Here is a 14,276-nt window from a genome sequence, read left to right as displayed (position 1 = left end):
CCACAGGCTCAGAACAGACTAAATCAAAGGCTAGGTTTTATCAGAAACCCAAGAGGGTAAAATTAAAATATCCACAGCTAGGAAGAGTTTCTATTTTTTTGTTGTTAAAAGAGGACTTTCTCTATGGGCTGTCACTCTCAGGAGACAGTGACAGTGAATAAGGAGAAGTCTCAGGGAAGAAACCTTCTCTTGGTGCTCATGCCACAGAATTAGTACCTAGTTCATCCATTCACTTGGGGCTTGAGTACTGCCAGGATATTACTAGAACAGTAAGAAAAGTTTCCACTACACACTTGAGACATAAAGAAAAACTCTGACCAGAGTTATCATTTACTCTGGGCTGAGCCTCAAATGGCTTTTCGTGAAACCCTCTCCTTTGTCTTATTGGACAGTGTCTTCACATACGATATCAGGATAAATATGAGAACATTTCTTCTTAACCCTCTGGTTGGACTGATCTGTGCTGTGTGACAGCAGAACCTGGTTGTCCAACATGTGACATAGAAATTCCACCACTCAGTAGGGTCTCTGGCTAGAGTAAATCCTGGAAGCTTCGGGTCAGCAAGTCTGGAGAGATATATGAATGTTCTCAGACAAGTCCTCCAACTTTTTAGATGGTACATTAAGCAAACCGAGAGGGGCCTACATCTCTACCTTCTAGAGTGGAGACCATTTCCTAGGTGAACAAGAGAGTGCTGTTCCACTGACTCTGTCCCACACAAGAGGAACTTTTGCCCATGATCTGGTAGCCTCCAACACCTCCTCAGATGTTGATGCTTATGATCAGCCCACACATGGAGGCCCCAACCTAGGGCTGATAACAACTCAACCCTGGGAAGCATGTCTCAGGGATGACTATAAAATAACAAGGGAGCAAACATTTTTCATTTGTATGAGTGTTGTCTTTTGAAGAGGATGTGTTCAGAAGCTATATATTTATTACTTTACTCTTCCACTGTAACAAATAATTTGGACATTTTCATTTGGCATTTGGTATAATCATATGGAGGGTTGAATAAAGAAAAAAATTACATTAAAAAACTATCATCTTTTTATCTTTCCATGTCTATATTATAGTAGTCATTGGATAAATGAAAATATGATTTGGACCAACTCAGCTACTCTAGAAAAGGACAAAAAGTTAAACCATAAAGGAACATGGTCAATGAATAGTCACCTACAAATCAAACTAGGGCACTTCAGGTATCACTGTTAGGGCAAACTTTATACATTTAAAAAATTCTAAGCCCCAATAAGGAAGTGATTCATGTAATATCACACAATGTTTGATATGGCAAGATTAAAAGGTAATCAAGAATTTGATTAGATCCTTAATGTTTTCCGTTTTAGAGGATAGTCAAATGTGCAGTGTACAGATCTATACACCTGGGAATTATTGGTGGATTCAAGAGTGGTTGATCCTCTTTTCCTCTAGGTTTGGAAATATCCTGGGATGGAGACAGTTTTGTGGAAGTCACGGCTGCCCCCCATCTGAAAGGCAAGCTCTGTGGTCTCTGTGGCAACTACAATGGACATAAGCGTGATGACTTAATTGGTGGAGATGGAAACTTCAAGTTTGACGTGGATGACTTTGCTGAGTCTTGGAGGGTGGAATCCAATGAGTTCTGCAACAGACCCAAGAGAAAACCAGTGCCTGAACTGTGTCAAGGGACCGTGAAGGTGAAGCTTCGAGCCCATCGGGAATGCCAGAAACTCAAATCCTGGGAGTTTCAGACCTGCCACTCAACTGTAGACTATGCCACTTTCTACCGGTAAGTACAGTGATCTGGGAAACAGGCTTGGGTTACAGACCAAGGATAGACTTGACCTTGGAATAGAGGGTATCAGATCTCTTGGTATACAAAACAAGGTCCCCTAAAGCATAGTGTAAACACCTCTGCTGCTTTCTCATCTTGAGACTGGTCTCATCTTGACTCAGTCCCATGTTATGTTCCAAATTAGGAAATTGCAGGAAGGATTTCACAGCTATCTCTTATAGGTGATTCTGTTTTTGTGTCTGCAGGTTCACTGGGAAGCTAGTGATTCTCTAGGATTTTTCCAGGTGTTAACTTCTTGACTCTAAGATTAAGGAGTACTTCCCAAATTCTGGCCTTGAAACACAATGGTATAGGGCAGAGGTGGGAATCTCAAATCATTATGGCTGCCTTTGGGTGTTTCGGTGAGCTTGGTTATTCTAGGTCTAAGGAAGAGTTCGTCAGGTTTTTCTCATCGCCTAGCCCCAAACAAATCTGCACATGGAAAACATGGCTGTGATGTAAGGATTCCTCGGATCTTGGCTAACTATGAGACTTTGTGTCTAGGTCAGAGGAGAGTAGAAACGGGACTTGAGGATGGAGGAAGGAAGGTCTCTCATTAAGACTATGGATTCTGTAACCTTTTCTAACTCTGATTAACCCTCTTCCATATAAAGCAACTGGTTACAAAGGAAACTTGGATTTGACTTCCATACGACAAGGTGGCATTTGTGAGTTAATGAGTTTGGCCTGATTGTACTTGCATTTATTGCACAATTCCATGGGTTCGAGAGCTGTGACTGTCTATAACTTTAACCACCACGGCTGTGGGAGGAAACATGAGATGAACACAGCCCAAAAAGGCCTTATTTAAGTGATTTGCCTGCCTGTGCCTCTTAAAATGAGAAAACTCCTGTGGTCTGAAGCCACAGAGAAGTTATTTTTACTCTTTAATTGCCACCAGTTTATTTCCCCTAGTTCTTGTTAAATGTGATTTTTAAAAAATAATTATTTGATCTTTGGACATAAAAGATAAAGTCCTGTAAAGGAGGCTCAGAGTGGGGTGGAAAAAGGACCGTCCTTGTCATCACAAATCCCTGAACAGGGCTGCATCTGCCAAACGATTTGGCTCCAACCCATATGTTTCATTCCTTCAAGCCATTTTCTGGTTATAATTTGAATTCTCTGGGTTTAGCTTCCTTCTCCTCCCTGCACCTGCCCACCCTAGATTGACCTCACCCTTGTTTGGGGGAGAGGTAATTACTATTTATTATTACTTATTTTTATTAATGGAAGTACTGGGGATTGAACCCAGGCCCTCATGCATGCTAAGCATGCACTCTGCCACTAAGCTATACCCATCCCCAGCCTTGTCTATTGAAATTGAAAAATCTTAATGTAATATTTTGGAGTAAGTTAAGCACCTGGACAGACAAACCAGGCTTCATTTGTAGTCTAAATATCCATCATGTGAAAGTCTGATGGGAAACAGAGCACAGCAATTAAGAACTTGATGGTCTCCCAGCGCTCAAAATCCAGTCCAGCTCTACAACCTTGAATAATTATTTAAGCCCTCTAAACCTTAGTTTGCTTATCTAGGAAGTGGGGAGAATAAAAGAGCCTACCTTGACAAGCTGTCATTCAGATTTTTCATGAGATCTTCATAATCTCTTCATTCAGAGATTATGAACATTAACGCAGGTGCTCAACCCAGCGCCCACACGTATTAAGTACTCTGTAATTGTTGGCTGCTATCCTATCTTCTACCATTAATTAAGTGATTAACAAGGGTAAGACCTCTTTTGGAAGCCCGCTGACCCAGGTGCAGATTTGGATTGGACATGTCTCTATCTCAAACAGAATGGAAAGGCTGTACTTCTCCCAGGGCTCCAGCAGTCTACACCTTTGGTTTTCATCCCATTTCAAAGGAATGTGTTGAAAACAAAAGTTGGAGAGTGAGCCTGCAGAGATTGGTCCGTTTTTGCAAACTTCTATTTCTTTTCTCTCTTTGGTGACTTATTTCGTATTATGATCCCTGGACTTAGAGTAGGAATGTGATGAGCACCTTGGCAGAAGTCTTGAGAAATGACTTGGACATGAACAGAATCAGAATTGTTAGGTGGCCAGGCAGATGCTTGCTGTCTGCTCTTGAAAGTTGGGCCGGCAGCTCTAGCAGCACAGCGGGGGTCACTGTGTGAGGGGCTTGATGTCTGAGTTTGCGGAGCTTATGGGAATGCTCTTGGGATCTTTGTGCAGTGAAGTTTGGAGGATGGACTATGGTGGGAGGTGGGCTCGTGTTCTTCTGTGCATGGTGTAGTGGCCCAGCAGGCTCCAGGCCAGCCACCCCCTGGAAGAGGCCGGGGAGCTCAGGAGGGTAGAGCTGGACCATCCTGCTGGTCACACACTTTGCTGATAATCTCACTCCCCAACCAAGAGGTGCATCTTCATGCATTTTCAAGTAAGGGTGGCCAACGTTTGGTAGATCCTGGGTTTCTTTCTTTCTTCCAAGCACAGGTGTGGCAGAAGAAAGAAAAGAAACAAGGTCAACACAGAAAGGGAATTACATTCTCGGGGGATCTCAAGCAAGAACCAGACCCTAGGTTGCCTTTAGGAAGCAATGGACAGAGGATGTACTGGGTGATGCCAAGCTGGACGTGACTTCAACTCTGCCACTCTCTAGCTGTGTGGCCCTGGTAGCTTGCTGAGTTTCAGATTCTTTACCTGTAGAATAGGTATTCAATGCCTGGTAGGATTGCTTCTCCAGGGACTGAGGTCAGCAGGCATTGCCGCGTTGGCACGTGATAGGTGGGCAGTACTGGCATGGTGTGCTGTGGTCCTGTGTCCCTTCCTTTCTGTGGGGAATCTTGCCCCCAGCTCAGCCACTCACCTTTCTGATTATCAATGTCTTCTCTTGTTCTCATCACAAAGATGAGATGAATCTGTGGAGCAATTTAAAAAATAACCCCATTTCTCTTTCGTGACACTGACTGAAATACTGTAAGTGAAGATTGCATTGCAAGCCTTGAAAGAAACTGTTGCTTTTGTCTTATAAGAATAATATATGTTAATGTATGACATTTAAATAATATTAAAAAGAACAAAACAGCAATCATGTGACATTCCACACATGTAAACTTTTTTCGGTATGTTTTATGTCATTGGTGACATTTCTAAGATGAACCTGTAAACACAGTTGTGACCAGGGCGGTGATCTTTTTTATGTCAGTATAGGACTAACAAGATTTGCCTTGATATCATGGAAGGTCATATGTTTGAATTTCGTATGAATTTGATTCCTTTCATTTTCCCCTCATCCTCCAAAGAAACATCTGTATTTTCCTTTAGGACAAAGATACAAATGCAACCTTCCAAGCACCACTGTATTTGTAACTTAGAGAAGGGAGAGAATAAAGGAGTATTTCTCTGAGGGAATGTTACCTCTTTTGGGTTTCCTTCGTCATATGACATGTTCCACAGGGAAAACTCTGTTATAGATTTAAGACAGCTTTGCTTATAAGATCAAAATAATAATTCTGATTTTTCTGAATTAGAGTTTAATTTTGAGATGTCTAGATTTGAGAACTTATTTTATTTTGGTCTCTTACCCAGTTCAAAATGTGTAATAGAAAATTGTCCATTGCCTCAAAACTCGAAAAACTTTGTAAATGAATAAGAAATGACTACATATTAGCCAAGACTTTTTTTTTTTTTTCCACTTTTGGGAAACTTTCTAAGTTTTGCTCATTTCTTCTTCACAAATCAGTTCCACACATCTTGGCATCATTTGGCATAAAAATGTAGTGTTTAATGAAAGTCTTTGTGATCAGCATAATTTAGCTTCATTAACTCATTGAATATGTTTGGGTGCAAAATAATTCAGTTATGAATCACATAAAAATTTTAACTGGCTGCATTGATAACGTGTCTTAAGTCCTAGAGTTGTTAATTGACTTGTCCTCAAATTAGATAATCCTCTTTACAAATTTTTTGCTTAGTCTTTGCTGGCGTGTTATAGAGACATTTCTGGTAGCAAGGGAGGTAGGATACTGTGGAAAAATGAATGTGAAATTATTTGAATTATATTTGGACTTAAATGCAGGCTCCCTTGAGGGGAAAATGTTGAGTCTTCGTGTCTTTTCTCATTTTTCACCTTCACCTCCCTCTCCCAGACTCACGTTGCCTTCACCATCTGTGTCTTGGCTGCCAACTGGGAGATCCAGGAGGAATAGGCAGCCCCCTGCACAGAGCCTCCCTCAAGGTCCTCAGCGGCCAGTACCAAATCCACCCCCAACCCTGACTCAGCCGTGCTGACAAGATCAGCCTGGGCAGCTTCAGGCACAGAGAGGCCAGGAGGTGGGCTGGGCTGTGTGGGTCACCCTGGGAGAGAAGGCTGCGTATACCTCGGGCTGGTGGATGAAACACCAGCAACAGGTTTCTTCCCAACTCAGACCCAACTCTTGGATGAAGTAACCTGCCAGCAAAGCAGGCCTCTTCAGTCAGGGCTGGCCCACATTTCAGAGAAGCCAGGAAAACAAATGTGAGGCGCAGTGGAGCCCAGACATTTACAGACCACAAGCATCTTAGAACTGTTTACCCCTCTCCACTCCCCTTCTTGGGATATAATTCACAGGAGCAAAAACTCCGTTCACTTGTTCGGTTTGGGAGAGTGTCTGGGGATTCCCAGTCTAGGAAATGTTCTTTTCTTTCCATGCAGTGGTTTTTACAGCTGTAGGGACTTGAAGGAAGGCCAGAGGATTCACAGATGTGTCCTTCCCACTGAGGTCCTGGGAGGTAGGTGGGGGAGCTGGTGCAGGAGAACACTGGAACTCCGACAGCACACGGGGTTGGATGTACTGGCGCCCTGGGACTGCCAGTGGCTTCCTTCCAGGGGAAGATCACAGACTTTGTGGATGACCCACTTTGTGTTTTCCTATAAAGGAAGCTAATCATTTATTATACAGCAAGAGGAGAGATCCAGGCAAGGAGTACAGACTTTATGGGGGTGTTCGTGTGTTTGTGTGTGTGTGTGTGTGTGTGTGTGTATGAAAACATCATATAAAAAGCTAACTGCTATTCTGTAATTAACATCAAGCCAATCTTCCCTTGTTTCAAAGAAGAGCAGGCTTGGAACATTTTTGTTTACATCTTTTAATGACTTGTCTCACATTACCATTAGAACTATGATCCTAAATCAAATGAGATGTTCAATTCAAAGTGTGATGTTCTAGGCCTGCCTTTTTATTTTAGGATGAGCAGTCACTCTGAACCTGGAATGAAGGTGACACCAGGTGGCAGTAGACACCTCGGTTGTACCACCTATCAGACTTCAGCCCTTACAAGTCCAACCTTAAAGTTCAAAATGTTTTCCCTGCTCAGTAGTTCTCTCCTTTTTTTTTTTTTTTTTTTTTTTAAACTTCTGCCCTAGGCTACTCCTTCACCAAGTTTAAGTACACAATGCGCATTCCTGCCTCTGGGTCCGGGTCTTCCCCTGCCTGAGGTGCCCTCATCTTCTGTATTGATTTAAGCTGAAGGCACAGCTTAAGTTTTGTAAATGTTCTTTCTTCGGCTTCTTAGATATGCTGATTGTGTTTATCCTAGTTTAGCACTTGCGCTGTGCTGCCCTGCATTGTCTCCCGCCGGCTCTGGATTTCAGATTATTGCGGGGAATGGGGAGTCTTTTCTCCCCTTTTGTATTTCGCCCACCTCACCTGTGGCAGGTGTGTCTTGGTTCCCTTCCTAGCCTCTGTCCCCTTCATCTCCATCCTCTCTGGCCTCCTTCCACCCCCACTGCCAAGTCCATGTTAGGTCTTATGTCCACACTCGATTGTACACTGATAGTCAGAATGCACACGCATTTCTGTCCTTTCAGGGAATAGACTGGTCAAGCCAGCGGCACCCCTGGTCCACCTCTGTTGCCATAAGAACTCTTAGCTCTTCTTACTGCGTGAGTCTACTTCCGGGGCCGCCAACGGCAGGCCTCTGAGTCTCAGGGTCCACCTCTGCCTACTCATAGTTCACTTGTAAGCCACTTGGACCTCCTAGATCCTCTTCTTTCCCTTAGCTAATATTTGGCCTTGCCATCTTCTTGTGCAGTATTCTGATCCATAGATGTTTCTGCTTTTGGCCTCTCGCAGTCAGTCTTAGGACCTAAATTAGCCTCCTCTCAAGGAGGCACGACTGAGCTCTGGGTGATTTTGCCAAAGTCAACTGGCCCTCTGTCCTGGCATTGCTCAGCGTTCTCACCAGGAAGTCACATGTCTTCTGCTTTGTCCCTGATCCTGCGCCTTCTGCCAGGTTGGAACCAAAGCCTTATTGTGGTTTTCTGTCAACCTTTCATTCATCCTTCCTTACCTTAGCCACAGGTACATTTTTCCTTCTTTGTTCCACCAGTGTAACCTGAGAGAAAGCCCTTAAATTGCCTTCTAACTGCCTGAATCTCAGCTCAGAAGGGCTTTTCCTGGTCAGTGTAATTTTCTTGGGCCAAAGCAGAAAAGTGGCCCACTTAGAAAGGTAGGATGTTCGGGATGTGATTTCCTCCAAGTCCAAGACCCTATCATGTTGAACTTTTTAATATCAAAAAGAGGCAAACACTATCCTTTAAAGAAGAACAAAGAAAACTGTACCTGTCATGATAGGTAGGTTAACGTTTCAGGAGAGTTTAGGTCGACTGTGCACTTAGCCAACCACAGAGTTAGGGGAACCACCCTCACTTCTGACACCAGCATTTTGGAGGTGCTCCCCACACCCCCCTCAGGGGCACTGGTTTTCTAGAAGGACTCACGGAACTTCCTGAATGCTGTTACATTCATGGTCATTATTCACAGTTCATTATAGGGAAAGCGTGTGGATGAAAATTACGAAGAGATGCTTAGGGCAGAGTCCAGAAGAAGTCCAGGCATGGAGTTTCTGCTGTCCTGTGCTGTGTAGTCATAGACCGGCGTGGACTCTTCTCAGTCACAACATGTGGCACTATTCACGGGGTATTTCCAGTCAGGGAGGTTCATCTGAGCCTTTGGTGTCCACAGTATTTACCGGGACTCAGTCATTCACCTGCTTCCTGCGAGGCTGACCTTTTTTGTCCAGCCCCTCCCGGAGGTCACACTAAGGCCTTTACTCTCCGGCTCCTCTGGAGGTTGGAACTGGTTTCACGTGGCCCAAAGCCCCCATGATACACCACACTGTTAGAGTGTCGGGCAAAGTGCCCAGGCCAAAAAGGACCCTCCTGTTGGGCAGGACATTCCGGGGAGCTAGAGATCACTCCCCGGGAGCTAAAAGCTAAGGCCAGTCTCTCTTTGGGCAAGTTTTAATTCTTCATACACATCCTGCCCAGCTCAAGGTTAACTGTAATTTCAGTTTTATTTTACTTTTAGCTTTGAGTTTATTTTCAGCATAAATTTCCTGGAATCCTGCAGTGTTTCTCCTCAGAAAATTACATTCCTGATCACAATTAGATGGGGCTTTTGAACACAGATTCGAATGAGTGTCGTTGCGGCAGGTAAAACACTAAGTGTTCTGTAGCATCTCTCTCGGCTGCTCAGGGGGCTTTGATTGCTCCTTAGTGAGCAGGCAGCAGTCTGAGGGAGCTGTGTTGTCTTTTCATTATCAATGGGTGTAAAGCCCTTTCTGTCCATGAAGGTGATATGAGTAGTGGCTGATATGAGGAGTGTTTTCCTTATGTCACTGTTGAGCTAATTGGGGCATCAAAAGGTGAGGGGACTCATTCCAGGCTCCCCATGGAGCCTGAGCAGCCAGCCTGCGAGGACACCTTGTCTTGGGTCTCTGTCCGAGAACTTGTCAAGAGCCACCACGACTGCTCTCAGAGTCCGTCCCTGTCCACTCAAGTCTTTAAACATCCTGCTTCTGCCCTGGGCTTTTGGAGGAGGGTTTCATTGTTTAATTCACTCCTTAGAAGAACTTTTGATGGAGCACCTGCTGTGTGCCAGGTCCTACTGTGGGTGTGGTGATTTTGGACTGACCAAGGGAGACAGAAGCTCCTCCTTCAGACGACCCATAGTCTAGCGTGGGCAGACTTCTCCACACAAATCTTACATGCAACCTCATTTTTCTTCTGATCTGAAAAGTAAAAGGAGCAGTAGGCTTTCACACACAAGCTTTCACAGGGACCAGTGGTTCGAGCGGGGACCAAACATTCAGGAGTCTGCACGTGTTAAAACAAAAAAGAAGACTTCAGTGGGCAGTTTTGTTAAAGAAGAAAATGCGGAAATATTATTATTTTATATCCACAGTCCTCTTTTCTGGGCTAATGGTCAATTATTCATGTCTAGGAGTCAATGAAATCAATCAATAATAAATTAAAACAGGTATATATTACCTAATGTAAAAAAGCACACATAGATTATTTTATAGTTAGGATTCATTGAACAAATACTTCACCAGGCGCTGTTCAAGGTGCTGGAGGCATGGCAGTGATTGAGATAGATGAGTCCTCTGGCTCACAGAGCTTGCAGTGCAGGCTAGTGAGAAAGTCAAGTGAGAAAGACAAGTAAACAGGAGTGCAGATGGGGAGGGACGCATTTTTGATAGAGGATGCACAGGATGCTGTGGAAACCTGTTGGGGGTTGGCTTCCTGGAGGAGGTGACTTCCTAAGCTAAAACCAAAAGCATATGTAGGGTTTAGCTGCACAAAAAAAGAGGAGTTAGGGGTTTGGGGAAGAGAACAAAGGGAAAGATTCCAGCCACAGAAGACTGCGTGTTCAAAGTCATGGAAACCAGGGAGAGCCTGGCACAGGCAGCTAACAGAACGATGCTCCATGGGGCAGGGTCATAAACTACGGGAGGTGTGGACAGTGGGACGGGAGGCAAAGACCGTGACCAGATCATTACAGTTTATGCCCCAGCATCCATCAGACACGAAGAGGGCACGCTGTGGTGTCTTTCACCTATTACCTGGGAGCAGCTTATACGGGGCATTGGTTCTGTAAAGTTGAAGACTTTTCATTTATTCATCACGCATTTATTTCTCAGTTTGTATACACCCATCATGTAGTCTGTGCATTGGGTCATGGTTCTTAAACTTCAGCAGGAATCAGAATCATTTAGAGAGCTGATTCAGTGGGTCTAGGGCAGAGGCTGAGAATGTACATTTCTAAGGTGATGCTGGAGCTCGAACCACACCTGACACTCAGCAGGAGGTGGAGGAATTACAAGAAGAACTGCCCCCAAGTTCTGTGGGTCCCTGAGGGAACTCAGTTCTCTGAGACTTGGTCTATTCAGAGACCCTCTTATGGCTGATGGAGTTTACCTTTCTTTGTCCTGTACAACCAACCTCCAAACATTAGAGACAAGGTTGCAGAGTGGGTCCATGGTAAGGGGTTAAGAGCTAAGCACATGCCCACCTAGACTAAAGTGGGGATTGAAGCTCAGTGGCGTTTTATTAGTGTGTTGTTTAAAGTGCAGGCACCAAACAGAATACTACTTAGTTGTAAAAATGAATGAAATTTTGCCATTTGCAGCAACGTGGATGGACTGGGAGGGCTTTATGCTAAGTGAAATAAGTCAGACAGAGAAAGACAAATACTGTATGATATCACTTGTATGTGGAATCTAAAAAATACAGCGAACTAGTAAATATGACAAAAGAGAAGCAGATTTGCAGATACAGAGAATAATTTAGTGGTTACCAGTGGGGAGAGGGAAGGGGGAAGAGACAGGAGTAGGGGATTAATAGATATGAACTACTATGTATAAAATAAGTAAGCTATACGGATACATAGTGCAACACAGGGAATGTAGCCAATATTTTATAATAACTATAAATGAAGTATAACCTGTAAAAGTTAGGAATCACTGTATTGTACACCTGTAACTTAGATACCATTGTACATCAACTATACTTCAATTTTAAAAATGGAGAAAATAAATAAAGTACTGGCACTAAAGTATACCATTTAATGTCTTGTTTTGTAAGTGAAAGGGCCTTGGTCTTACTGCTTCCTTTTTCGTAAGGCCAGGCCGGGCAGAAGTGTTGAACTTGTTCAGTGGATCATTTGTGAGCCAGACTTAGAATCCAGTCAAAGTTCTCCTGGCTGCTGAAACACTTTTCACAGAGAGCCCCATGCGGTGTTGGGAACCACCTCGATCACCTTGACCTGAACAACCCAGGGCCTCGCAGGCGCTCTCACTGGAGAGAATCCTGGACACGGTGCATTTGTTGCTGGACAGAACTGGAGCTGGTGTCCCTGTGCAGAGGCAGAGCTGACCAAACCTCCCCTCCCCCCTAGCACGCAGGACAGACAGGCCCGGGGTCAGGGGCCAGGCTGGTGAGCCTAGAATGGCCGACAGGATGTATCTGTAAAAATCTGTTTCCTTTCTACTGGCTTCGGGCTTTTAAAGAACCTGGTCAATGGGCACAGACAGTAGAGAAATAAATGCTTTACAAGGCAATGGGGAAATCCGGTGATGAAGCTGGAATTAATAATTCTTTTAACATGAAAGAGCTGCTCTCTGTGATCTTTACTGTCTTACCTAGTGTTGGAGTTTAAGCAGAGAGAGGGGTGAGCTGGTTTCTTCATTGTGTCCCAAGCAAACGGTCCGTGTGTGAGGCATTTTGAGCTGCTCAAAGAATATGGGCCCGAAGACCTTTCAGAACCCCTGAAAGCTTTTCCACATGAAAAGGAAACCAGGAAATTGGAGTCTTCATTTTGTCTCTGTGATCAAAGCCAGGGAGGAAAGATATTAAGCAGATACTGGCTCGTAGTGTTGTAGCCACTGTTAGGATTTATTGACTGAACAGCAAATAAGGACTGCAGGAAAGCTGAGGTTGGTATTTACTTGAGGGAAAGAAAAGATTCGGATTCAGAAGTTGACTGAGAACAGAGGCCTGCGTTACTACAGAAATGAGACCATGGGCCTTGGTAACAGGAGGTGGCGACAGCCACGTTAACAGCATTGACTGACACGCGTTATGTGCCTGAATCTCAGGGAAGCCTGTCAGTCCAGCCCAGCGTTAATAGTAATGGACGATGCTGTAAGAAGAGGAGGGTGAGGGCTTACGTGTCTGAGCGCTGTGTGCCAGGCGGCCAGGTAGGGCATTCCCTGCACGTCGTGGTCCATTTGTGTGGATGAGAACACGAGCTGAACAGAGGTAAGAATATCACTCAAGGCCACCAGGCAAGAAAGAGGCAGAGCCAGGATTTGAAACCAAACCTATTTGGCCCAGAGATTGTATTTTTGACCATTACCACCATAATCTGCTAACAGTTCCTCTTCGTAACCTATCCTTAACCCCAAATCATCTCCACTTTCTAACCTGAGTGTTTTAGCTCAGGTTTTGCAAATGTTTCACATACTACAGTTTGTTTTTTGTTTTTTTTTTCTTTTTTTTTGAAGGATATTTTTTCCTTTTAAAAGATGTTCCCTCCTGCTATGTAGGAGGACTTTGTTGTTTATTTTATGTATAGCGGTTAGTCATCTTGCTGGGCATGTTTCAGTTGATGTCAGATGCAGTGATTCTTGACTTCTGAGAGGCCACAATCCTTTTTGAGATTTTCCAGAAAAACGCATACACACTTGCACGTACAAGGATTTCTCTGCCTAGGGATCCAGGAACTCGGAGTTAAGAAATCCTGCCTCATTCTTCCCTCCCTCTGTCCCCTCAATTCTTCAGTAGATTTTTTTTTTGAGCCCTGTTAAATGTCAGGCACTGTGCTGTGTGTTAGGATTACAGTGGTGAATGAAATAGACATGGTTCCTGTCTTTATGGAGTTCATAATCTAGTAAGGAAGACAGTAGACTGATATCCCTACAAATGAATGTGCTATGATATGTGTGTACTTGAAGGAAAACTTTGGTGTGTATGACCATTTCATGGGTGGGTCAGACCCAGTAAAAATGCGTACAGGGTGAGGGGGAGGCAGATGGCTTGGAGAGGCACCTTCCCCGAGGAAATGATACTTGAGCTGCTGAGATCAAAAGGATGCAGAGCAGTGACCCAAACTGAGAGGCAGGAGGAGAGGGGCCTGGCCAGGAGTGTTGTGCTGCGTTCACACTCCTCGGAACCGCCGTGTGCCTCTCCCAAGGAGCTCTGTGTCCTTCTTGAGTTACACTCTCAACATAGTAAATTCCATTACACGGAATCTCACCTGTCGATGATTCATTCATGTCATGGGTCAAATCATATTCCCCCTGAAGATATACCCCTCTCATGGAGCTTTACAGTGGGTTCTCTGGGTTTTCTGTTCACCCTCAAGGGAGTCCATATTACTGAGTCTGTTGTATCTAGGGTGGTGGGGGTTTTTTTTGCCATGATACACGTGGAGTCAGGGCTGTGTTCTTTTTCAGAATGCATCTGGGATGATGAAGACACACTGCTACACATGTGGGTGCACACTCACAGGAACACCTGCCTGGCCATGTCCATGCGCCACAACACACATTCTAGGACATATGTGCGTCAATATCCCAGCATAAAATTCAGACTCTTACTATTCAAAGCACCATCCTTGGACCAGCAGCACTGGGGGCTTGTTAGAAATGCAGGATCTCAGGCCCCACCCTAGCCCT

General features: G+C 44.3%; 1 protein-coding gene across 6 annotated transcripts in view; it reads left to right on the top strand.

Moving 5' to 3' along the window:
* BMPER (BMP binding endothelial regulator) overlaps positions 1-14,276 on the top strand; it is a 260,419-nt gene that overhangs the window by 188,715 nt on the left and 57,428 nt on the right. For all 6 annotated transcript variants that reach the window (XM_032483753.1, XM_032483755.1, XM_032483754.1 and 3 more), the window contains one exon: positions 1,436-1,772. In XM_032483753.1, coding sequence (XP_032339644.1) covers positions 1,436-1,772 — 337 coding nt within the window. The remainder of the gene's footprint in view (positions 1-1,435; positions 1,773-14,276) is intronic.

Source organism: Camelus ferus, chromosome 7 (genome assembly GCF_009834535.1).
Source record: "Camelus ferus isolate YT-003-E chromosome 7, BCGSAC_Cfer_1.0, whole genome shotgun sequence".
In the NCBI taxonomy this organism is placed as follows: Eukaryota; Metazoa; Chordata; class Mammalia; order Artiodactyla; family Camelidae; genus Camelus; species Camelus ferus.
Note: the sequence above shows the minus strand (reverse complement) of the source record. Positions and strands in the feature narration are given on the sequence as shown.